Source organism: Capsella rubella, unplaced genomic scaffold, assembly GCF_000375325.1.
Source record: "Capsella rubella cultivar Monte Gargano unplaced genomic scaffold, Caprub1_0 scaffold_1, whole genome shotgun sequence".
NCBI classification, from domain to species: domain Eukaryota; kingdom Viridiplantae; phylum Streptophyta; class Magnoliopsida; order Brassicales; family Brassicaceae; genus Capsella; species Capsella rubella.
Window position 1 is genome coordinate 15,897,129 of NW_006238923.1, and position 25,521 is coordinate 15,922,649.

Consider the following 25,521-nt stretch of genomic DNA (forward strand, 5'->3'; position numbering starts at 1 on the left):
CCGCCATTACCTATCTCCAAGAAAACATTGAATCTTCTGCTTCTTCGAAATTTCTAAGTAAAGTTTAATACTTTATCTCAAAAGACATGATTTTTTCCGTTGCAACAAGCTCTGTTTTGTACCCAAAGCTCCATCATCACCATCTTAGTGACTTCAACAGAAACAGAGCATCAACATCTGTCAAGATGATAAACTCAGAGAATCACAAAAACCCAAGAAAGTAAAGTTCTTTATTTCAATCTTTGTCTCTGAGTAATTTTATTGAATAGGTTCCGTGCATTTTGCTATCAATGCATATAACATACTCTGTTTTTGACAGGTGCGAGTGTTTTGATCTCTATGATCAATTGGTTCCATACAAGAAAGCTTGGTCATGGCAAAAAAGCATTGTAAATGAGAAAAAAGCTCTGATTGATAGAAACCAAGACTGCCCAGATACAGTGATTTTATTACAACATCCTCCTGTTTACACAATGGGAACTGGAAGTTCAGAGGATTATCTCAATTTTGATGTAAAGGATGCTCCTTTTGATGTATATCGAACTGAACGTGGCGGTGAAGTCACTTACCATGGACCTGGTCAGGTAAAACACATTCAATCTCCTTTGTTTTCTCACAACTTCATCAACAATGAATGTTAATGTGAATGTGATTGTCTGAGAATTGTAGCTAGTTATGTATCCTATAATCAATCTCCGGAATCACAAGATGGATCTTCATTGGTACCTTAGGAAGCTTGAGGAAGTAGTCATTCGTGTTCTTTACTCGGCTTTCTCTATCAAAGCTTCTCGTCTTGACGGTTTAACTGGAGTTTGGGTTGGTATGTCTCTGAATTGCCCACTCTTTGTTTTACTTCTTGATGTGATTTGATCTAAATCTAATACATATATATGTGTTCTTGTTTGATCCGTTTCGATATAGGCAACCAAAAAGTGGCGGCGATAGGTATCCGTGTGTCGAAATGGATGACATATCATGGTCTAGCTCTTAATGTCACAACAGATTTAACACCCTTTGACTCAATAGTTCCATGTGGGATAAGAAACCGCGGTGTTGGAAGTGTAAAGGGTTTGATTAAGGATGGAGAAGACGTAAATAGGGACATGTCTTATACTAAGCTCGACGATTTGAAGTTGTTAGATGTAGCTCATGAGTCGTTACTAAAGGAATTCTCTGAAGTTTTCCAGCTTCAAATTGAAAAGCAAACAGTATTCAAACTGGAAAGCTAAAGGATTTGTGTCAATGGTACAAAAAATCCTTACATTCTTAATCATGTTTTCCAAATTAGCGTTTGTGATTCTTGATCAAAGGGTTTTAATCTTTCATTGGATATATAGTGACTTAGCTAACAAGTGGTTTACATGGTTCTGCAGGAAATTTTGTGGACCTAGACAGAGGTTATTATTGGCTGTTTGTGAAGTTGTCTGTTTCTTGTAGAGATTGGTCTCTCTATGTCTCTCTCCACACAGTGTATTCCTCTCCAAAGAAAACTTATCTGCTTCTGGGATTGACCACAAAGGGATGACACTGGAAGCTGCCTTCTCCATGAGTTTTTGCTCCTTCCCTGTCCCTAAAGCAATCCCCTTTGATAGAGAAACTTCATCTTTTCAACGAATCATCCCAAGAGCAAAGGGAGTTGCTGGTGAAGGTCAAGTTCAAAGCTTTTTCGAACCTGAGAAAAGGATAAGCTCTGATGGAGTTGAGACCCAAGTCAAGGAAACTGCTCACAAAGTATTTGAAAAACTGCCTCAAAGAAAGTTAGATACTTGGAATGTAGGCAGAGTAACAGCAAGAGGAGTGGAAGACGGCAACAAAATCAATCCAGGTTCGGCAGTAAGAAACAATGTACATAAAGATACTACTTTACGACATATCTCACCTTCTAGTCATTCAACAAAGGTTAGAGGAGATAAGCCAGAGATTTCAGGTGAGAAGAAAGCTATTGCAGATAGAAGCAAGGCCTACATAAAGCTGAAATCTTTAGGGAAAGAAGCGAGAGATGCAGGCTATGTACCAGAGACGAAGTATGTTCTTCATGATATCGACGAAGAAGCTAAAGAGAAAGCATTGATGCATCACAGTGAACGGTTAGCTATTGCTTTCGGGCTTATAAACACGCCTCCAGGGACTACGATAAGGGTGATGAAGAATCTGAGGATATGCGGAGATTGCCATAACTTCATAAAGATATTATCAAGCATTGAAGATAGAGAGATCATTGTAAGAGATAACAAGAGGTTTCATCATTTTAGAGATGGTAGCTGCTCTTGTGGAGATTATTGGTAGAATTTTGTATAAAAAGAATGCAAATTTCAACCAAATTCATTACACAAATTCTATATAGTTCAAACCAAAATTTGAAAACTGAATGAAATATTTAAACACTGTTACTTAATCACATCAAATACAATAGCATCACAATATACACATATCATCAATCACACTCTCTCTCTGTTTCACTTTGGTTTGCTAATTCTGTTTTCTTAGTAGCCTTGTACAAGGAGTATATATAAGATGCAAACCCAAGGATCCCTGCTAACAAAGCTCCTCCCTTAAACCAGTCAACATCATCATCCATAAACGAAAACGCCAACACAACGAATATGTTAGCTAAAGGGGAAGCAGAGAAGCTGACGACATTAGAGAAGAGTGAAGACGCTAAACAAACAAGACCCACAAGCCCTAAAGACATTACTTGCCACACAAGTGATAATCCGATAAGACTCAAAACGTAAAGCGGTTTCCCATTTTTAAACGTCTCGAAATCTTCCTTGATATCTTTGAATTCACCACTTATGAATAATCCAACCAAACATATCAATGTTGCAACCATAGAAGCGTTGGTTTGCATCAGCATCACCGCGGATACTCTGCTGTTTGTGTTAGGTATGACCTTTTGAAACCCTAATTGCATGATACAAAGAGATAAAGAGAAAGCAACCGTGCCAAAGAAGGCACACCAAGCACCTTCACTCATTCTTGAGCCTTCACCTTCGCAAGGATAATAAGCATCATCAGAAGATGTAATTCCCGTGGCAAACCCACAAAGAACAATAGATAATATGATCCAAAGGTTGAATTTATGTTTGTTGATGATTGCTGTAAATATAGAAGTGGAGATTAATTGTGTTGTAAAGATCCAAAAGAAGAACACACAATGTGTTCTCCCAATTGCATAGAGTTGGCTATAAGCAGCAAAGAGGACACCAAGAGAGATGTAAAGAAGAAAGAGTTTGCCAAAAGATGAATAAGAAGAAGAAGAAGAAGAAGATTGAGTTTCTTCTCTATGAGTAGAGAACAAAGAACGCCATAAGAGAAGAAGCAAAGCTGTGAATGGAAACGCAGCGTTTTGGACAAAAGACTGAAGCCATGTGCCTTTAAACTGTTTAGGGTCATCACAAACATCTCTCCCTGTTTGGATGAAGTAGAAGTTAAGAAGAAGTGTTGATAAAACACGTCCTGCTACGACCAAACCGGAACAGACAAAGATACATATCCACCAGTGTCGCGTCTTGAGAAGTTGTGACCTATCAAGAATTGCTCTTGGTTGATTCTCAACTCCTATATTAGCTTCTTCTTCTTCTTGAAATTGAAACCAACAAAAAACACAGACGTGTACTTCACATTAAGAATACAACTTGTATAAATCAAAACTTGTAATATGAATATACACATACCTTGTGTTACACGGTCAGGAGATTCAGTGTGTAAACCCATGAAATTTCTTGTGAAGAATGAACTAGAAAATATCTTATTAGAAAGTTTCACTACTCTAAATGGATTTGGTTTTATACAAAGATATAGGCAACAATGAAGATTGAAATTACAAAAAGAATGTAACCATGACGTTGCATCACATATATATGTTAATTAATATGTATTATATGATAAGTACGTATCATTGATCATACAGTCAAATAAGCAAAGATTAAAAAGATAGATAATCAAACATGACAGCCAATACCCAACTGGTTTAGAATTTCAACGCGGTCCAAATTGATTTATTATATGTCGTTCAAATGATATCTTCATCGTAATGCTTCAAACGAAATTTTTTTTAAAAAAAACGAGAATAATATGAAATAGATATTAATAAACAAATTCTCAAATTGTGGAGCTTTTCTCCCTTTATTAAGTCATGGATAATGCAGATTTGACTATACATAAGTTTCCATGACCAGGTTGTTTTGTCTGTATTCAGATTATACTTTATTAAACTTCTAATGATTATGTTCTAGTACAAATATATATATATATATATATATATATATATATATATATATTGATTTTTGTGCAAATAAACCCTTAAAGTCGTCAACTTTTGTAATTTTATCTTCCATATCTAAAAAATGTATGCAAAACAATCATATTAAGTCAAAAATAATATGCAATGCAGTCTTTATTCCAGATAAATTTATTTTTTCTAAACGATTTTACGGTTATATACATTTGTTTTTGAAAAAAAAATCTGACGATGGCTTTCAACTGTGGTTACAATCTCGCACTTAATATTATGAGTTAGAGTTCAAAAGTTTTTTTGCTCTATTGTTATAAGAAAGTGTAGCACTAGTTCTAAAGTCGTTATTTTTATTCTGAATATAATTTAACATTACATTCAAATATATATATATATATATATATATATATGTATGAAAAGATTTATGTAAATAGGGATCAAGATCCTTGTGACGTCCTTCTATTGGCGGAGAGTGAATCTTAAACTTGGGCCAACGCTAAAAATGGATCTAAGTATCTAATCAAGGATCATCCTTTCAAAACTTCGACAGAATGAGTAGGTCACAGATTTTCTGAATATCGTTGTTTTACTAGTGGCTCTTGGGAAAATTGATGAGGCGCCGATTATGAGTGTATTTAATCTACGTAGGAGTATGTCTCCACTACATTCTGAGCTAGAATCATTAATTTGGGCGATGAGATATCTAATCATTGAACATAAGACATATTTTCTTTATAAACTTTTCCGATTTGGTGAAGATGATATCTATGCCAGCAGAATGGCCAGCATTCACATCCCTAATAAAATGGTGAAAGTAAGGAGGCGTTCTCATCTTTTACTTGGAATCTTGTTCCTCGTAGTGCATACATTACTTGGAATCTTCTATTTAACCAATGTTTTACCGGTTTAGTTAACCAAACCTTTATTATCATAATATAAGTTATTGCAAAAAAGAAACAAAAACAAAGTTTAACAAGTACAACAAATATGAAAATCCAACAAATATGAAAATCCAACACAAAGATCACGCGGGATCAAACCAAATCACATCACAATGAAACAAATTATTACAACAATAACATAAGAGATACATCAAATACATGAAGTTATTAATTCAAGGATCAATCAATTCAGTAGTCGAGTTAAACTCGGTATACAATTGAGTAAGGTTACCCTCGAATGTCACTGTCAAATTTTGGAGAAGGCCGCGTGAGGCAAAGCAAGGCTTGATCATAATAGAAGAAGAAAGAGTCACCAATAAGACGATGAGAAAGAGAAGCTTGTATGATGTCATTTTTGGTGTTTTGATGAATATATATATGTATTGCTATGTATGGATGAAAAATTCAACTAGGGGCTATTGAGTTTATATAGCAGTGGCAAGAGTCTATATAATTAATTACACTACAAAAGAATAAGGTTTTGTAATATATTTCATATGTTTGTAGTTCGTTTATTATATGCAATCCCCTATATATTAAAAAATATTATTGGTGATTTTGTATCAAGCTCATAATTATTTACACTTTTTTTCTTTTTTTAAAGTATCATTAAAATGAAAAAATTTGTCACAAACAAATACTACAAAAAATTATTATAAAACTAAACTTAAACATTCAAAATTAAATCATAAACCTAAACAAAATTCTTAGCCCTAAAAATTAAACTCTTAACAATAAAAAAAAAATTACATTAGAAATCATTTTTAGGGCATTTGAGGGTATTTCTCTTTTTTTTTTTTGTGGTTTCTTTGGAACATAAATTTGTATTTTGTTGTGATATATATGTTTGGACAACATTATTGATCATATTTTTAGATTAAGAAAATAATAATAATTTGGTGATGTTTTAGGGTATTTCTATTTATTAATTCTACTGGCAAACACTTTTTAGTTACATATATTATCGATTTTATATATTTAATTTATGTTTTACTTGAGCATCTTATCTTTTACTTAACTACTAGGTTTGGACCCACGCTACAGCGCGGGGGAAATAATTACTTATATATAATGTTTAACGGATTTTGTAAAATAATTTATTTAACCTTTTATCAAAAAAAATTGAACGGATTAAATTATATTACATTTTAATTTTACTACAGTGCAGTCGATTACATTGAATCATATATTTGTATAATAAGTTTAGATAAAATAATAAAGGAAAAAAGCGAGTAAATAATAATATATTGAGTTTTGATACAATTAAACAAAGGGTGAAAATTTAACAGCACAAAAGAATATTTATCGATAAATTGTTCAATTTAACCATTTTTATAATAGAAGTAGGAATAGATGTAAAAATTATACACTTACAATATATTTTTTGAAGAACCAACCCGTAACAGAATTCATATCGTAAAAAACATTATTCATAACTCGCTTTACCATTATAACTGTGATTTTAACAAACTACCCGTGGACTATCTAAAATTTACGTAATTTGATATATAATATTTTATCAATAAAAATCATGTCTCCAAATTTACATCTATGTCTCAAAACAAATATTTTAAATATGCTTATGTAACAATGGTTTTAATATTGGTCATATTTATAGTGATTTTAAATCATTGTCCAAAATATTAAACCGAGTGTAATTGAGTACTATATGTCCGTTTAAAAAAATTTAAATTGCAGCATATGCAAAAAAAAAGTTAAAATTTTTTGAAACATTTTTATTATTTAATATAATATCAGAAATTAAAAAAAAGATCAAATAAAAGTGAAAGAAGATAATAATTTTTTAAAATATATTATATTAATTTAGTTAGATAAATATTAGGAAATCCTAAAATTAGTTATGAAAATAATATAATCCTAAAATTAAATATGGAAAGTACCCGATGTATGTATCCAAACCCATTTTAATATCCAATTTTGAAGTATCCAATTATTAAAATCGGGTTAATTTTTTACTCTTGACCCGACCCGCACTCTATTTTGTACTTCTCTTTTACTAATATAGAGATTACGAGAAAATAGATTTTCCCCTTACCCTGTTATTTTTCTATGTAAGGGAATACATTTTTTTCTTGTGTTTAAGTTATTTATTTATTACTATTATATCAAAAAATATAATCTCGTATTGTAACACGGATTTACTTAGTATATACATTAAACGGTAAACAATGTACATAAAACAAGTGGTATAAATGCTTAACCAAAAACAATGAAAAATGTAAAAACAAAATTCTCCCAACATCTCATATCAATTTGTATTCAAGAAAATTGAAGGTTGTACACAGAGGATATTGCATAGTACAATTTTGTTTTTATGTTATTTTTAAACATGACAATTGCTTTCTTATTTATAATTAAATTTAGTTTGAATCAGGACAAGTTTGTTATTTTAGATATATTGTTATTAATATTTGAAATAGAAAAAGTTTACTTTTCAAAGTAAAATTCGAAAATGAAACAAATTATTACAACAAGAACATAAGAGATACATCAAATACATGAACTGTGTCAAAGTACGTGCGGAATAAACTTGTGTATTAAGAAGCTTAATGATGTACAACAATATATATACATATGCTAGTGGGCTGCACAACACAAAAAAAAAATCGAGAAGAGGCACAAGCCATTTAACTTCCTTCGTAGTCCAAGACATAGAACGATATTCAGCCTCAGCGGAAGACAGAGAGACAGTATCCTGTTTCTTTTTTTTCCAAGTAATAGGAGAACTTCCAAGAAAGACAATATAACCCATCAACGAACGACGCGTCAATGGACACGCAGCATGGTCAGCATCACAGTAGCTTGTAAGAATAAAATCCGTGTTTGCCCAATAAAGAAGACATTGGCCCAGAGAACCTTTCAAATAATGAAGGACTTTAAGCACAGCTTCCCAATGTTCATTAGTAGGCGAGTTCATAAACTGAGAGAGAATGTGAATAGAGTAACAAAGTTTCGGGCGAGTAAGGCTGAGATAAATCAATTTACCAACAGTGCGGCGATTTGAGTAGGGTCAGCATATGGTTCAGCCGTAGAACAAGCAAGTCTATGATTTTGAGCCATAGAAATATCAGTTGTACGACATCCTAGTAAGCCCGCCTCAGTAATAATATCCAAGCAGTATTTACGTTGACATAAATACAAACCCTCTGCATTACGAGCTATCTCGAGACCAAGAAAGTAACGGGAAGCCCAAATCTTTCATATGAAGCTGGCGACAAAGATACGCCTTAAAAGCAGAAATAGAAGCTGAGTCATTACCCCTGATAACCAAGTCATCAACATACACAAGGAGATAAACTTCAGTGGAGCCGCAAACAAGAGAGAAGAGCGATTAATCAGAAGCTGACTGACGGAAACCATAGTCCAAAAGAGCAGTCTGAAGCATACCAAACCAACAGCGAGGAGCTTGGCGTAGGCCATACAAAGATTTCTTCAAACGAGAAACTTTGCATGGATCGGAAGAAAGAAAACCCGGAGGAGGACGCATGTAAACCTCTTCTATTAACACTTTAGGAATAGTAAAGTGATTTTCTCATTAACTTGTAAAATGTCACTGTACAATCATATATATATGAGTTTAGTAAAGTAGAATTAGCAAAAGGAAACTAATCCTATTTATTCTAACTATATATGTTAATACACCCCCCTCAAGCTGAATAATCCTTAGGGAGGAAGAGGCTTGAAACAGATAGTCTATTGAGGATGGAATAGAATGGAGCTGGCTGGAGTGGTTTGGTCATTATATCAGCCAACTGGTTCTGAGTCGAGACATGTAGAACCTTTAAGAACCCATTCTTTACCTGATCCCGAGTCCTATGACAATCTATTTCCACATGCTTTGTTCTTTCATGAAAAACAGCATTGTTAGCAATATGCATTGCAGACTTGTTATCACAGAAGAGCTTGGCTTGTGTATCCACTGTAATATGCAAGTCTTTGAGCAACTGATTCAACCAAAGCAATTCGCGAGTTGTGACTGCCATACTCCTATATTCTGCCTCAGTACTGCTACTACTGACCACATCCTGTTTCTTTGATTTCCATGTTATCAAAGAAGTACCAAGAAACACACACATGCCAGTAATAGATCGTCTACTTTCAACACAAGTTCCCCAATCTGCATCAGAGAAACCATTGAGACACAAATCAGTGGAAGCAGAGTAAAATAAACCTTGTCCTGGATTGTTCTTGAGATATTTCAATATCCTTAGTGCTGCTTGGTAATGCGCATCCGTAGGACAAGAGAGAAATTGGCTTAGTTTGTGGACTGCAAAGGTTATATCTGGTCTGGTGATGCAGAGATACAATAGCCGACCAATGATCTCTCTATAAGGTGTTGCATCTGGTAGCAGCACACCAGTATCTTTGTTTAATGGCACCTTATAATCCATTGGAGTAGGTTTGGGCTTGCACCCTAGTAAACTTGAGTCAGCAATCAAGTCAAGACAATACTTTCTCTGACAAATAGATATGCCCTCTGCATTTCGTGCAATTTCCATGCCAAGAAAAAATCGTGCCTGTCCAAGATCTTTAATTTTGAATAATTGTGCCAAAGCATCCTTCACAGTAGTCACAGCCTGATCACTATTACTCACAATCAAGATATCATCGACATAGACTAAAAGTGCTATGAAAGATGTACATGTGAGTTTAACAAACAGTGTGTTGTCAACATAGGACTGTGCAAAGCCATTGTCCAATAATGCTGTTGAAAGACACTTGTACCACTGTCTGGATGCTTGCTTCAAGCCATAGATTGACTTGTGAAGTTTGCAAACAGGATTTGATGGAAGCTCTTCTGAAGAAGTATAACCTTGGGGAAGGCTCATGTAAATTTCTTCCTCTAAGTCACTATGCAAGAAAGCATTAGTGACATCCATCTGACCCAAACTCCATCCTTTCTTTGCTGCTAAGCCAAGAATTAACTTCAAACTGCCCATCTTAGCAACTGGGGAAAAAGTATCAAAGTAATCCACCCCTTCCTGCTGAGTGAATCCCTTAGCGACAAGGCGTGCCTTGTACCTTTCAATCGTGCCATCTGCATGATACTTTATCGTGTACACCCATTTACAGCCAACAATGTTTTTCCCCTGAGGAAGAGAAACAATGCTCCATGTTTTGTTTGACTCCATAGCAGCCAATTCCAGATCCATAGCTTTAGTCCATTTCAGTGATAATATGGCTTGTTTAAAAGTCTTAGGTTCTGTTTCAAGAGTGATAGAAAGAGCAAAAGACTGATAGGAAGGTTTTAAAGAAGAATAAGAAAGAACTGATGAAAGAGGATAAGGAGTTGTACAGATTTTCAAAGGAGAAGAACTAGAAATTTGATGTAAAGAATGATGATAGTCAGATAAGTAATATGGAGCCTTGGTAATCCGTTTTGGCCTGCCACTTGGTAATGAAACTACATGAGTTTCTGCAGCCACAGTCTAAGATTGTGTAATACTAGAGTTTGAAGTGTTTGTGGCACCAGGTGTGTGAAGTGATGCAGATGTATGCGGATTCTCAAATTGAATAGAAACAAGATCAACAGGAACAGACAAAGGCATGATTGTATCACCAAATATATCATTACTAGGCATATGATGATGACTAGTTTTAAAAGGAAAGATCGATTCATGAAAAACAACATTACGACTGATAGAGACAATATTAGTATCTAGATGTAAAACTTTATACCCTTTATATCCAAAAGAATAGCCTAAAAAGACACATTCATCAGCCCTAGGACTGAACTTATTACGATCCTTTTGTAAGGTGGAGACAAAACAAAGACATCCAAATGATTTAAGAAAAGAGTAATCTGGTTTCTTCTGAGTTAGCAATTCATAAGGTGAAACATTATGCAGGACAGATGAAGGAGTTCTATTTATTAGGAAAACTGCAGTAAGTAAACAATCACTCCAATATGCTAATGGAACATTAGATTGATATAACAAAGCCCTAGCAACATTCAGAAGAAGTTGGTGTTTTCTTTCTACAATAGAATTTTGCTGAGGTGTGTAAGCACATGAAAATTGGTGTAAAATACCATGCTGATGTAATAGTTCATTGAAAGCAAGTTCAGGTGCATTGTCAGTCCTTATCATCTTTATGACAGTATTATATTGAGTTTGAACAAGCTTAATGAACTGAGGAAACTTGATAGAAACATCACTTTTATTATGTAACATATACACCCAAGTTACACGACTGTAATCATCAACAATTGTAAGAAAATATCTATAACCCTCAACTGATTCAACATTGAAAGGACCCCAAACATCTAGGTGGACTAACTCAAAAGGTAAGAGAGATCTATGAGAACTAGATTGAAAAGGTAAACGCTTCTGCTTAGCTAAAGGACATACAGAACATGGAGACTCTAACATAGATGAGGACAAAGACGATGAGATACCCGGAATGAACTTTAACTTGTCAGAAGATGGATGTCCGAGGCGTTGATGCCACATTAAACCATCAACCTTCAAGGATCCAGTGAAATGTGATGAATCGATGTGATTATCATTTTGAAAGATGTATAGATTGTGCAAGAGATACCCCCTACCAATCATCAAGCCCTGAATAAACTCCTGTATATAGCAAAAATTAGAGAAAAAATGAGCTGAGCAATGACTATGTCTTAACAAAGCATTAACAGAGATGAGATTGAATTTAAAAGATGGGACATGTAAGACATCATGCAATGATAATGATGGTGATAAATGCACAGTGCCACAATTAGTTATTGCCACTCTAGTATCATTAGGCAGTGTGACTATGACTCCAGACACTGTCATAGTTTCATTAAAAAGTGCCAAGTCAGAACAGACATGACTCGTGGCTCCTGTATCAATTATCCAACTATCATGTGGAATGTTGGTAGAAAGAGAAGACAAACATTGATGTTGAAAGGTAAGTTTGTTATTTTTAAATCGAAGTGAAGTGGAAGGAAAAGATTCTGGAAAAGAAAGTTTACCAGATGAAGACTGTATTGCCATAATACCATGATCTGAAATGGAAGAAATTTGTGGAGTAGAAACTGGTTGTTCTGAAGCTTTAACATGTGCTTGATATTGCTGGATTAGTGATTGAACTTGTTCATTATTGAGCTGACTGAAATCCAGATTCACCACTGGTTGAGGAAGTTGCTGATAAGAGGAGCTAGTAACAACATTAGTCAGTGTTGTAGTATGTGGCCGTGACTGAACTTGTTGATTCTGTGGAACAGATTGAGAATACTGTTGTGAAGGAATTATCTGGTTAGATTGACCCCGTGGCTGAGGAAATGAAGGAGAAAATGGTCTCTGAGATGATTGAGAACCCATATTGTTACTCTTATAACCTGGAATGTAACCCGGAGGATAACCATGAAGTTTAAAGCACTTCTGAACCACATGACCAAGCTGACCACAATGAGTACACAGAGGACGAGAAGATTGTCGAGGCCTAAAGTTGTTCTGCATCGCAGCAAAAGCAGCATTGTCATAGGAAGAATCAAAGGAAGACTGATGCTGAGATCCATTGGCAATGCTACCATGATCAGACTTAGGCTTGATATTCTTTTGTCTCTCATCTTGTGAAACCATATTGAAAACCTCCTCAATAGTAGGAATCGGTTTAAGCATCAAGATGTGACGCCGAGATGCTTCATAGGACTCATTTAGACCCATTAGAAACTTTGTAATACGACTCCGTTGTTGCAAGGTTTCCCACAAACCAGCTGCATTGCACTCGCATCTACCACAAGTACACAACGGTAACTCAACATAGTTTTTGTGCTCTTCCCACAATGTAACCAGAGCAGTATAATATGAACTAACATCCATTGAGCCTTGCTGTATCATACTCAATCGCTGCTCAATTTCGTATACATGAGGAGCATCATCTTGCTTAAATCTTGAGATTATATACTGATAAATCCCAGCATCAGTAGGTATAAACAGCAAGCTTTGACCAATTTTCTTACTAACAGAGTTTAAAAGCCATGTAGTAACCATATCATTGCATCGAGACCAAGATCCAAAATCTCTATGATTCTCCGATGGTTTAGTAATCGTACCGTCAATGAAGCCAAGCTTGTTTCGCACATTCAGCCCAATGCGCACAGATCGTCGCCATGAATGGAACTCTGCGCCCGTGGTTAATCGATCTGTAACAAGAGACATTCCCGCATGATCGGAGCTATGCAAGAAGTACGGATTATCATATTGATCGGTAGATTGAATCGGAGGTTGACTTGTCGATGTCTGGGTTGCCATAGCTAACACGATTGATGTACGATGATACAGAGAAGAAAGAAGATCATGAAACAGAGCCGAATCTGAAGAAGGAGAATGAAAAGATTCACGAAGAAAAGAGAAAAAATGTGACGAGTAGATGCACTCATGAAGAAAACGAAGCTCAGAAAAGAGAAATCAATGGAAAAAGATGAAGAATCGAAGCTTAAGAAGGTCGAATAAGAGTAGAATCGAATAAGAAGAAGCTTGAAATCGCCATTGAAGCTTTCTTGAATGAGAAAAGTTTGTTACGCGGATGAGAGAGAGTAAGTCTCTGATACCATATTAACACTTTAGGAATAGTAAAGTGATTTTCTCATTAACTTGTAAAATGTCACTGTACAACCATATATATATGAGTTTAGTAAAGTAGAATTAGCAAAAGGAAACTAATCCTATTTATTCTAACTATATATGTTAATATCTTCATACAAAGTACCGTGTAAAAACGCATTGTGTACATCCATATGATGAAGTTCCCAATTACGAGAAACAGCAACATTGAGAAAAGTACGAACAGTGTTCATTTTAATCACCGGCGCGAAAGTTCCCAATTATTCATTCATTCAAGGACTCGATCTAGTTGTAGAAGGTGGTGGTGAGAGGAACGGAGTGGTAGCTAGGAAGATGATGGACTGTTATTATAAATCAATGCGACGTTGGCTTTAGAAACTGAGTACGTTATGTGAATTATTTTGGCGATGGTGGTGCATTAAACCCAAATTAACATGCAATAGTTCTATTTTCTAAAGCGCTCTCTTAACCACTCTAAATTTTTTCCTATCACTTTAAAAGAGTTTTTCTTTCAACATGAATCAACAATCCCCTAAGTATTATTTACCAAAGGAGGCTGCCATGAATAATTTGGTATATCTAGAAAGCACCTAATGAAAAGATTTATGAAAATAGTTAGGGATCAAGATCCTTGTGACATCTTTCTTTTTGCCTCAAACTTGGGCCAACGCTAAAAATGGAACTACTCAAGGATCATCCTTTTTGTTCCTCATAGTGCTAATATCATAGCGCATACATTAGCATGGAGTTCTGTGTTTTACCGGTTTAGTTAACCAACCTTTTATTATCATAATATAAATTATTGCAAAAAAAACAAAAACAAAGTTTAACAAATACAACAAATATGAAAATCCAACACAGAGATCACGCGGGATCAAACCAAAGCACATCACAATGAAACAAATTATTACAACAATAACATAAGAGATACATCAAATACATGAAGTTATTAATTCAAGGATTAATCGATACAGTTGAGTTAAGCTCCACTGGCAATGGATTTGCGTTAAACTCGAAATGCAATTGAGTTAGGTTAAAAATTGGGTTTGGCAAAAATTGGAGAAGGAGGCGTGAGGCAAAACAAGGCTTGATCATAATAGAAGAAGAAAGAGTAACCAATAAAACAATGAGAAAGAGCAGCTTGTATGATGCCATTTTTGGTGTTTTGATGAGAAAGAGCTTGTATTGCTATGTCTATGGATAAAAAATTCAACTAGGTGCTATTGAGTTTATATAGCAGTGGCAAGAGTCTATATGATTACACTACAAAAGACTTAACGTGAAGTATAACAACAATAAGGTTTTTTGTAATATATTTTAACATTTCATAGTATTGTAGTGCGTTTATTATATGCAGTCCCCTATATATATATTAAATGAGAATTATTTGTAATTTTCACTGTTTTTTTCTTTTTTATTTATTTAAGGGTGTTCTCAAAAATATCAAGAAAAAGAAAAATTTTCACAAACAAATACTACAAGAAACATATTATAAAACTAAACTTAAACATTCAAAATTAAATCATAAATCCTAAAGAAATAGATTCTTAGCCCTAAAAATTAAACTCTTAACAAAATCAAAAAGTTTACATTAGAAATCATTTTTAGGGTATTTGAGGGTATTTCTCTTTTTTTTTTTTCTTTGGAACATAAATTTGTATTTGTTGTGATATGTTTGGAAAAGACTATTTGATAATATTTTAGGGTTAAAAAATATAATAATTTGGTGATGTTTTAGAGTATTTCTATTAGTTACATATATTATCGATTTTTATGATTAAGAATGATAGACAACTACAAGCTTTTATGAACAAGTTTGCAGAAAAATTGATTGATTATAACATTGTTTGAAAACTGAAAAATTTCTTAAAAAATTAATACTTATGCAATCATATATACCAAATACTACACCAAAGTATATTTGAATATTAACTTTTATAACAAGAAATTTGAAACTAAATTTTTTTCGAAGCTAAAATACTTTCTATCGACTCAAAGAAAACGCATTGACCCATAAATACAGCTCATTTTTAGTTATAGATCATTATTTATTTTTCTTTTTTAAAATCTAATAACAGATCACTTTTGGAGATATAGATCTAATCACAAAACTGTCAATTATTAAATTGATCACGCTGAAAACGATTATAATTAGAATAAAAGTTAGTTAGATGTATAATTCATCTTATTACAAAATATGATCAATCAATAGAGTAATTATAGTACATGCATGCCATTACCGATTGACAAGTATATGCAACATACACACTCGATCATCATTATATTATAACATTTTGAAGTGTAATCTTTTCAAAATATAAATGAAAAAGATGGATCTCACGTTTTCATGTGTTTTTTACATTTCTTATAATGTTCCCTCAACAAGTTTATTTTTCTTTATTAATTGTACGAGACGTTTTAAACTATATCACTATGTGTTATTATTGTTTTTCCAACATATATATATTGCACCATAACATTATTACATGTTCCAAATTTTTTAACCATATGGTTGGAGCTTACTTATATTGATTCAAATGTTAGATTTGAAGATATACGGTTGGAACATGTTATCACGTTATGCATGCTTAGACTACAAAGCAGGATTATATTTTATTTGTCTTCTACAAAACACAATTTTTCTTACAAAGATCCAATTGAACAAACCGTGTTAAAAAACTTCAACTGACCTAATCCATAACACTTTTGTATTTCTCTTTTACTATATAGGGGATATCATCTCGTGTTGTAACACGATTTTACCTAGTATATATCAAACGGTATAATTTACATAAAAGAAGTTGTAAAGACTTAATTACCAAAAACAATGAAAACTGTAAAAATAAAATTCTCCCAACATCTCATATTTAAGAAAATTTAAGGTTGCACACAGAGGATATTGCATATATAGTACAAAAAAAAATTATGTTATTTTTCAAACAAGATAATTGCTTTCGTATTTATAATTAAATTTAGTTTGAATCAGGAAAAATTTGTTATTCTAGATAAAATGTTATTTTTATTTGAAATAGAAAAAGTTTACAATTTAAAGTAAAACTCAGAAATAAAACAAATTATTACAACAATAACATAAGAGATACATCCAATACATGAAGTGTAATATTATTTTATGGCTATGAGAAAATTATTTTATCATTGGGATTCAAAAATATTGATTCCCGACCATCGCAAAATAAGAATATCAAGTCAAAGAAACCATCTTCATTCTTTTACTTTGGATGTTTTTTTGTTTCTCACATATTCATGTATATTTATTTTATTTTGAAAAGTATGTAATTATTTTAACAAAATAAATTTTTGTTATATAATTATCAAACCAATTTGTAAGACATTCTTTTAAATATAATGATCATTATATTTATTTTGTGATTCAAAACTGAATAATATAAATAACATTATAATTTTTACATTGAATTTTATACTTAATTTTCTATCTAAAAAAAATGATATTCAGTTTTTGATCTATTATACTACAAGGATTAAAAATATATATTTAAACTTAAAGATATATCTTAAATTAAGAGGAATATAAAAAGAGATTAAAAAATAAAATTATTCTTTGTCATTTTTTAAAAAGACTTTTAATTGCACTTCATATGATTTTATAGGAAATATATATAATTTGTTACTTTCAACATAGTTTAGATTTAATTACTAAATAATTTAGATTTTGTGTGAGTTTATATGAAAAAACATAAATAAAACATTTTTATGTCAGAGTAAATTTCTATTTTTATCATTAGCAATACTGTTGTTTTACCTAAAAATGCTCAAAAATACTAGAGAAAATTACCATAAAAACTGAACAATAAATCAACAAATATATTCAAGAGATATGGATGTATGCCTATGTTGTATGATTTAAATAATAAAGTGTAAAAATATCACTAATATTAAAATTTATTTATTCTATTTTTAATAATTATTAAATAAATTTAAACTAATTAACTTAATATATAACAACGCGCATGCGCGGGACATTACCTAATAGAATAGAAGAAAAAACAAAAATATGATTCTGAAAAGGAGAACAATGTCAAGGGAATACATATAACATATTATTGGCAAAACAATGAAAACACTTGGTAAGAAAAAGAATATATATTTTATTAATGAAACAAGCAGGAACCACCAGACCAACAATTTAACAATTGTACAATCACAAATATAAAATACAACACATAGATCACGAGGACCAAACCAAAACACATCACAATGTAACAAATTATTACAACAACAAACATAAGAGATACATAAAATACATGAAGTGATTGATTATTCAAGGAGTACTCCAACTAGTTGTGGAAGTTGTATGAGAGATCATTGGTAGGCATATAAGGGATTGTTATTATTAACCAAGGGGAAGTTTGCTTTAGAAAGTGAGTGAGAGAATTGTAAAGAGTTGGCTATGGGAATTATTTTGGCGATGGTGGTACATTAAACCCGAATGGCAATGGTGGTACATTGAAACCGGTAGGCAATGGAGGTATGTTAAACCAGGTTGGCAATCGAGGAACATTGAACCCGGTAGGCAATGGTGGTACATTGAACCCGGTTGGCAATGGTGGTACGTTAAACCCGGTTGGCAATGGTGGTACGTTAAACCCGGTAGGCAATGGTGGTACATTGAACCCGGTTGGCAATGGAGGAACATTGAACCCGGTTGGCAATGGCGGTACGTTAAAACCGAATGGGAATTGTTGGAGACGACGTATAGCCAAGCAAGGCTTGATCATAATAGAAGAAGAAAGAGTCATTACCAAAACGATGAGAAAGAGATTGTAAGAAGCCATTTTGAGTGTTCTTGATGAGAAAGAAGAGCTTTGTATGGATGAGAGATTCAAGTAGATGCTATTGAGTTTATATAGTAGTGGAAAGAGTCTATATGGATATACACTACAAAAGACTTAACGTGAAGTACAGTGTTATATTCACATGCAAGTATAAAAAAACAATAAGGTTTTGTAATATATATTATATAGTTTGTAGTGCGTTTAACATATGCAATCCTCTATATATATATTAAAAATTAATTATTGGTGCTTATGTGTAAGTATATAATTATTCTCAATTTTTTTTAAGGGTAGTTCTCTAAAATATCGTTAAAATAAAAAAACAATTCCGAGAATATCATCACTTGCTTTGTGTCTCAAAAATATTACTAAAACATCCTTTTCCAAAACAAAATACCATAAGTAAGAATTAATAATAATTTTGTGATATTTTTGGATATTTTTATTTATTTATTCTACTACATTTATTGGCATACCCTTTTAATCACATATATTACCTATTTTTATTATTAAGAATTATAGACAACGCCGAGTTTTTATGAACAAGTTCTTAGAGAATTGTTTATAACATTTTTTGAAAATTGAAAATATTCTTCTATACCAAATACTACACCAAAGTATATTTGAAATTCTTTTTCCATTATTTTTATAAAGATAAATTTTTTTAACTCTAAATTTCCATTTAAAACTTGAAAACGCCGTTACAAGACTAAACACCGTTATAAAGATAAATTTAAAACGAAAATTCCGTTGAAAGTTTTCTATCGGCTCAAATAAAATTCATTGACTTGTCAATACAAATCATTTTTGAGTTATTGATAATACTTATTATTTTCATTATTTTAAATTAATAACAAATCATTTTTGGATAGATCTAATCACAATTAAACTGTCAATCATTAAACTGATCACGCTGAAAACGCTTATAATTATAAGAATTTTTTAAAAAATATTATAAGAAATAGTTGGTTAGATGTATAATTCATCTTATTATAAAATCTGATCAATCAATAGAATCCAACTATTTGTAAGTATCTGTAACAAACTCGAGATTTTGAAGTGTAATCTTTTCAAAATATAATAGTTTGGGTTTACGTACCAGCTCAAAAATCGAAAAAAATAGATCTCATATTTACGTTTTCATGTTTCTTTACATTTTTGATGTTCCTTTAACAAGTCTATTTTTCTTTTTAATTGTACTAAACGTTTTAAACAATGTGTTATTAAGAGTTGTATTGCCAGCATATTTATATTGTACCATAATATAATTACATATTTACATGTTCCAAAATCGTTGACGATATGGTTAGAGCTTTACTTATATTCAAATGTAAAAGATTTGAAGATACGGTTGGCACATGTTATCACGTTATGCATGCTTAGACTTCAAAGCATGATTTATTTTATGAGTATGGATGGCAACAAAACTTTTTGTTTGTTACCAAATAGTCAACGAGGAATCAAAAATCATTTTATCTAATTTTAATTTTTAGGGGGCATTTCCAAAATTGTGGTTTTTGTTGTTTCTATTTTCGAAAATGCCTCATTCAACTGCTCATTTATAATGTCATTTTTTTAGTCTGAGAATTAATTGGTTAATCTTAAGACAATTTATTCCTAAACTTCCCGATTATATTTAAATTTCACCGTTGGGAAGTCGAGCCAAATATTTATAATGTTTTATATGGTTTTACAACATATAAAAGTAATTGTATTTTTTATAATAAAAAAATACAATGTATTTTAAACATTTTATAAAATTATTTGTGTAGATTTCATACTTAAGTGGCGTTTTTGAAAAGTTTTGGAAGAAGACAATTTTGAAAACAGACATTTAGAAAAGGTCATTTCTAAATGTAAAAAAAAAAAAAAAAAGGTAATTCTAACAAATTATGTTTTATTTGAACATGTGATTTTTTATTTAAATAGTACAAAAATGTAGATTTTTTTTCTTTACCATTTTATTTTTCTATATAAAAGAATACATATTTAAGTTACTTATTTATTTTATAATTACTGTTATATTAAAAAATATCATCTTGTGTTATAGCACGGATTTATTTAGTATATATTAAACGGTAAATAATAATGTATATAAAAGAAGTGGTAAATGCTTAAAAAATGAAAACTGAAAAATAAATCTCCCAACGTCACGTATCAATTTGTATTCAAGCAAATCGAAGGTTGTAGTATTGTACACAGAGGATGTTGCATTATACAATCGGAGGATGCAGAGTACAATTCTTTTTTTTTTTTTTTCTAAACATGTGTAATTGCTTTCTTATTTATAATTAGTTTCTTATTTTTAATTAATACTAGTTTAAATCAGGAAAAAATGGTATCATATATATATATGTTATTTTTATTTGAAATAGAAAAAATGCACTTTCCAAAGTAAAACTCAAAAAGAGTATAAATCAAACTATGTTGTATCTAATATCTATTGCTATAAAATATATGGGTTTTTTTTTTATGCATAAATCTTATCAAAATGATCCTATAATAGAGTAACCATGGCTATTAAACATAGCCCAAAATGCACATAAACACACATAGTAGTACCATGTAGAGAGGCCTTATGCTTTGCTTTAAAGGAAACAAAAAAAAAGACGACCTACTACAATAAAATGCCAAAGCTCGATAAAAGAACATGAATGATGAATTGATGATGATGCTCTTCTTTAGCTAATCTAGTTCCCCAAATGCTATGAAACTATCCTTTTCTTATTCCAATGCAATGCCATGTCCCCTGCAAAATATATATTCTTACAATAACATCAAGACTGAATCATGAATCCAACATGTACTTAATCCTGAAAACATACTTGGAAGTAACAGAACACTTACTTCAACCAATCCCATAGTTGTAAACATTGCTACCATGATGCTCTTCTCTTCTATATTTTTTCTTTTATCACTTTTCTTAGATGCAATGCAATGCAATGCGATGTGATGCAATGCAACGTGAAGGTTCTGGCCAAGCCCCTAACTCTCCGGGCCAGGAGCAAGAGCGTGTTTTATATACGCCTCTCCTCTAGAACCCAATGCAATATAATGTTGATGCGTTTTCCTTCTTTTTTGGCTCCTCACACTCATCTCCCTGCAAAACTGATCACAATCATATCAAGAACTAACTCATGAAACCAAACTTTACATAATTTGATGAAAAAAGCAATACAAAGATTAATTAATTACTTCAAGCAATACCACAGTTGTAAGCATTGCAAAGCTGAAGCAAAGCTTCTTGATTAGCTTGTTCGACATTCTCACCAATGATCTGTCCATATCTACCAGGAGAAGCAGAAGAAAGCTTAAACAAAGAAGCTAACAAGAACTCCTTTGGATCTTTAGTCTCTTTGAGAGGATCCTCTTCTTTTCTCCCAGCATTGTAAAGATTCACAAACACAGCTTTGTATTCAACATTCTCAAAGACCTCATCTGTCATTTCAGGATCATCGATGATTACTATTTCTAGCTCAGGCCGTGAAACAAGTGTGATGATACTATCCAACATCTTTCCCCATAGCTTACTAGCTGATGGATCAAGAAGAGCTGGAGACTCACATATAAGTCTAGTTGCAGCAACCGCGGTTAACTTAACCTCGATAGTTCCCGTGATCAGTTTCACATTCGGAATCCAGATTTGCTCCAAGACAGCAGTAAAAACATTCTCCCTAGCAGTGTTCATAGACTTCAATAGCAAACATGGTCCATGCTTTACCAAGAACAGTGACATGGATATCACAAGCGACTTTTGAAACTTGACTGTATATTTGCGTTCAAGGCGTCTGAACAAAACATCCCATATAGTCTTCATGTGAGGTTCAATCACACTGTAGCCGATATTTTCAACTACTGTGTTAAGAACATAAAAGCCTTGCTCATCTGTGCTAGGAGATGAAACAAGATTCTTGAATATATCCAGCACTTGACTCATCCAGACCTCATGAGATACTCTCTGCAAGAAAGCTTTAAGTAAAGGCACAAGAGCTGGTACGTTTCCCTTTCTCTCCCATGAGTTAGGCTCAAGAAGCACCGAGAAGATTCGCATGTAGTTCTCTGAGAGCTGCAGTGGTCTACTTAACTCAACAAGCTGAGTAAGTAACTGAAACGCATAAGGCAAGAACTCTGATACATCATTGTCCAAAATCATTTGTAGGCTAGGGAGAAGAGCCCTTTCAAATTCAGGTACAAGAGAAACATTGCGTTCACATGCTCGTCGAACAAGTACAGCCACAGACTCAAAGAGATAGTGGTTAAAAACAGGATTTTTAGGATTCTTGCAAACTTCACTGAGAATAGATTTCAAGCTCCCGATGCAGTCACTAGCAACTTCAAGACTAATATCCGCAACACCAAGAACCCGCATTATACACTTCATTAGATATTGATTCTCCTCAGAGTCTTGAAACTTGAGTGCTTCAAATAGGTTCTTCATCAACTGCGACAAGAAAGGACTTATATCGCCAGCACCATACCTAACTACTCCGCCTTCTTCCTTCACTAGCAAGAACTTCTCTATGCATATAGCAGCATACGAGTGGACAACGTTAGACTCTGCTGTAAGGAACCGGACCAACTCGGGGAACAACTTATTAATACCATCGAACTTTGGTATATGACTACGAAACATTGTTAAGAACTTCAAGGACCCTGCCTTAAGCATAGGAGAACTGTTGACATCGCGACTTTGCAACTCCGGGGATATAATGTGTTCAAAGAAAAGTTGAACATCAATGAGATCTGTAGACATAGATGCACCACCACCTGTCTTCTTAGTAGCTAGAGAGACGACCAAGAAAATTGCACAATCCTTATCTTTCCATCGTAAAACCGGATTTGTCGAAAATGAACTCAAAAGACTCTGTATCTCCATAGTAACTACTTGTGTCACTTGGATTTTGTAGTTTACAGCAAGTTCTTTGAGTAGCTCACAAGCTATTCTCCTTCTAGTGTCTACATCACTTCCCTCCATGTCTCTACGGATAAACTCGATATAGTTTATATCGAAAAGTTCTTCATCTTCATCCCTCAAATACACATTAGGAATCACAATATTGTGACAAATCTCCTTGATTAAATTGTGGCTCGCAAAAAAAGTATGGTGAACACTTTTGCTAATGATGGTCAAAAACTTGATTGCTTTAGTAGCAAGTTTATCTCTTCTAAGAGACTTTGACACATCTCGTAGTAATTTCCAGATGGCTGATGCAAAACCATCCCTAAAGTCACCAAACTCTTCTTCATATTTCTCCATAAAAAGATTAATAATCTCGCAAACCGCAGCGCGAAGATCATCAACTAGTCTTAATCCATCTTCCGTGCTTTCCAAGGCAGAGTAGTAACTTGAGGATAAATACTTTTGAAACTTCTTCATCCACCCGCTTATATCTTTCTCAAAAACCTCAGGCAAGTCTTGAAAGCTTAACGAGAAAAAGATTCTGCAACAGAGCTTTTGAGACTCAAACAGAGGCTTAAGGATCATCTCATTAGATCCCTCAGCATCAATCAACTCAGCTGTTTTAAGGAACAAAACTTGCAAAGGAGAAGCAAATTTACCAACACAATCCTCCAATTCAAGAAACAGATCATTGGTTAGATACTGATACCTAAACTTCTTGAAAATCGAATTAGCGATACCAAGAATACCATTGATGGACACATAATCGTTAACACTAGCAGCTTTTCCAAGGCTGACGACAAGCTGAGGAAGCAAAGAAGGCCAAGAATTCGGAAAATCGTGCTTACCGATGATTATTAAGGCTTCACTCAACTGGTTTTGGATACAAGGAGATGAACAAGAGAGCATAAGCGAAACAATAAGTGTCTTGATTTGCTCCTTCTCTGAATCTTCCATTGGTGAGATCATACAAGAATGATCACTAGGAGGGAGCCATCGTGAACGGAGATGGTTCTTGAAGTTTACAGAAGCTACGTGACGGATCTGTTCATTAACTGATGGCTCAGCTACTATTCTGAGAACGGCTAAGCTGTAGTTAGGTTGATTGGCTCCGTCTGATAACAATTTCTCAGCGGCTTGACGAGACTCTTGGTCAAGAGAGAGCGTGTCGAGAAAACATTGCGCAAGACGCTGGAGAGTTTCTTGATTCCACTCCATCTTTCTACAAGACAACAGAGATTTAGGGTTGATGCAATGGAATCGAATAATAGAACAAGAGAGAGAGAGAGAAGTGAGAACGAGTAGCTAGGGTTTTGACTTGGAAAAGAAGGAATCGGTAATGATTTTATTGGAAGCTATGACTATTATGATAAACCAGTTGGGTTATTATACTAAAACAATTACGCTGCAAAACTTATAGTTTTCCATATCATGATGTTCAAAAAAAAGAAAATTTCCATATATATGATATATATATTTATAATATAACATTTAAAAAATTCCTTTATTTTTGGGGTGTGATAAAAAGTTTCCTTTATTTAATAATGCGATTGTGTTATAAATTTTTTTTATTAGGCCATTAGTACAAGAAGTCCACCCTAGACTACTGTATTCAGAAAAAAGGCCTAATGAGGGAAACTTATCATGAAGAGCAAATTAAATCCAATATATTTAAAAATTTGATTCACTAATCATTTTACCAATAAATTCCCAAATGTAAACAATTTTTTTACTAATCAAATAATTATTATATTATTAAACAATGAAATATTCTTATCATTTCTTTGGTTTCATGTTAAATTTTTATCGTCATCATAAATTTAGATGTTCTTGTAAATTCGTTAGGATATTTGATCGAAAATAAAATTGAATATACAGTAGAAGAATACCAACATATATAAACTCTGGTTACAAATATGGAACCCTTCATTTACAGATATAAAATTGAAAGCCATTATTTTACACTTGTGACTTATGTACATCTATTTTACAATTATTTGTGATCGCATATATCTATAGAACACATCTAGTTAGTAATTACAACTTACAAACAAAA

At 32.9% G+C, this 25,521-nt stretch overlaps 4 protein-coding genes across 5 annotated transcripts; 2 read left to right on the forward strand and 2 right to left on the reverse strand.

Moving 5' to 3' along the window:
* The first annotated feature begins 13 nt into the window (after nucleotides 1–13).
* On the forward strand, nucleotides 14–1,465 carry LOC17900513 (putative lipoyltransferase-like protein, chloroplastic). The gene is made up of 5 exons (XM_006304012.2): nucleotides 14–220; nucleotides 320–584; nucleotides 670–820; nucleotides 922–1,245; nucleotides 1,374–1,465. The coding sequence occupies exons 1-4, from the start codon at nucleotides 87–89 to the stop codon at nucleotides 1,227–1,229; spliced, it is 858 nt and encodes a 285-aa protein (XP_006304074.1). The 5' UTR covers nucleotides 14–86; the 3' UTR covers nucleotides 1,230–1,245; nucleotides 1,374–1,465.
* A 36-nt stretch (nucleotides 1,466–1,501) lies between these two features.
* LOC111832540 (pentatricopeptide repeat-containing protein DWY1, chloroplastic) lies at nucleotides 1,502–2,390 on the forward strand. The gene has a single exon (XM_023789455.1). It carries the CDS (start codon nucleotides 1,522–1,524, stop codon nucleotides 2,284–2,286), a length of 765 nt encoding a protein of 254 aa, XP_023645223.1. The 5' UTR covers nucleotides 1,502–1,521; the 3' UTR covers nucleotides 2,287–2,390.
* On the reverse strand, nucleotides 2,277–3,754 carry LOC17898203 (putative purine permease 20). 2 transcript variants are annotated; one of them, XM_006303160.2, is made up of 2 exons: nucleotides 3,678–3,754; nucleotides 2,277–3,582 (listed from the first exon to the last, which is right to left on the reverse strand). In XM_006303160.2, exons 1-2 carry the CDS (start codon nucleotides 3,715–3,717, stop codon nucleotides 2,435–2,437), a joined length of 1,188 nt encoding a protein of 395 aa, XP_006303222.1. In that variant the 5' UTR covers nucleotides 3,718–3,754; the 3' UTR covers nucleotides 2,277–2,434. The 2 variants fall into 2 exon arrangements, with proteins under 2 accessions (XP_006303222.1, XP_023645222.1); XM_023789454.1 differs by having other exon boundaries at nucleotides 2,277–3,579; nucleotides 3,678–3,738.
* A 17,906-nt stretch (nucleotides 3,755–21,660) lies between these two features.
* On the reverse strand, nucleotides 21,661–24,683 carry LOC17898686 (exportin-2). Its single transcript, XM_023777098.1, has 2 exons — nucleotides 21,761–24,683; nucleotides 21,661–21,673 (listed from the first exon to the last, which is right to left on the reverse strand). The coding sequence occupies exon 1, from the start codon at nucleotides 24,681–24,683 to the stop codon at nucleotides 21,762–21,764; it is 2,922 nt and encodes a 973-aa protein (XP_023632866.1). The 3' UTR covers nucleotides 21,661–21,673; nucleotide 21,761.
* Between the last annotated feature and the right edge of the window lie 838 nt (nucleotides 24,684–25,521).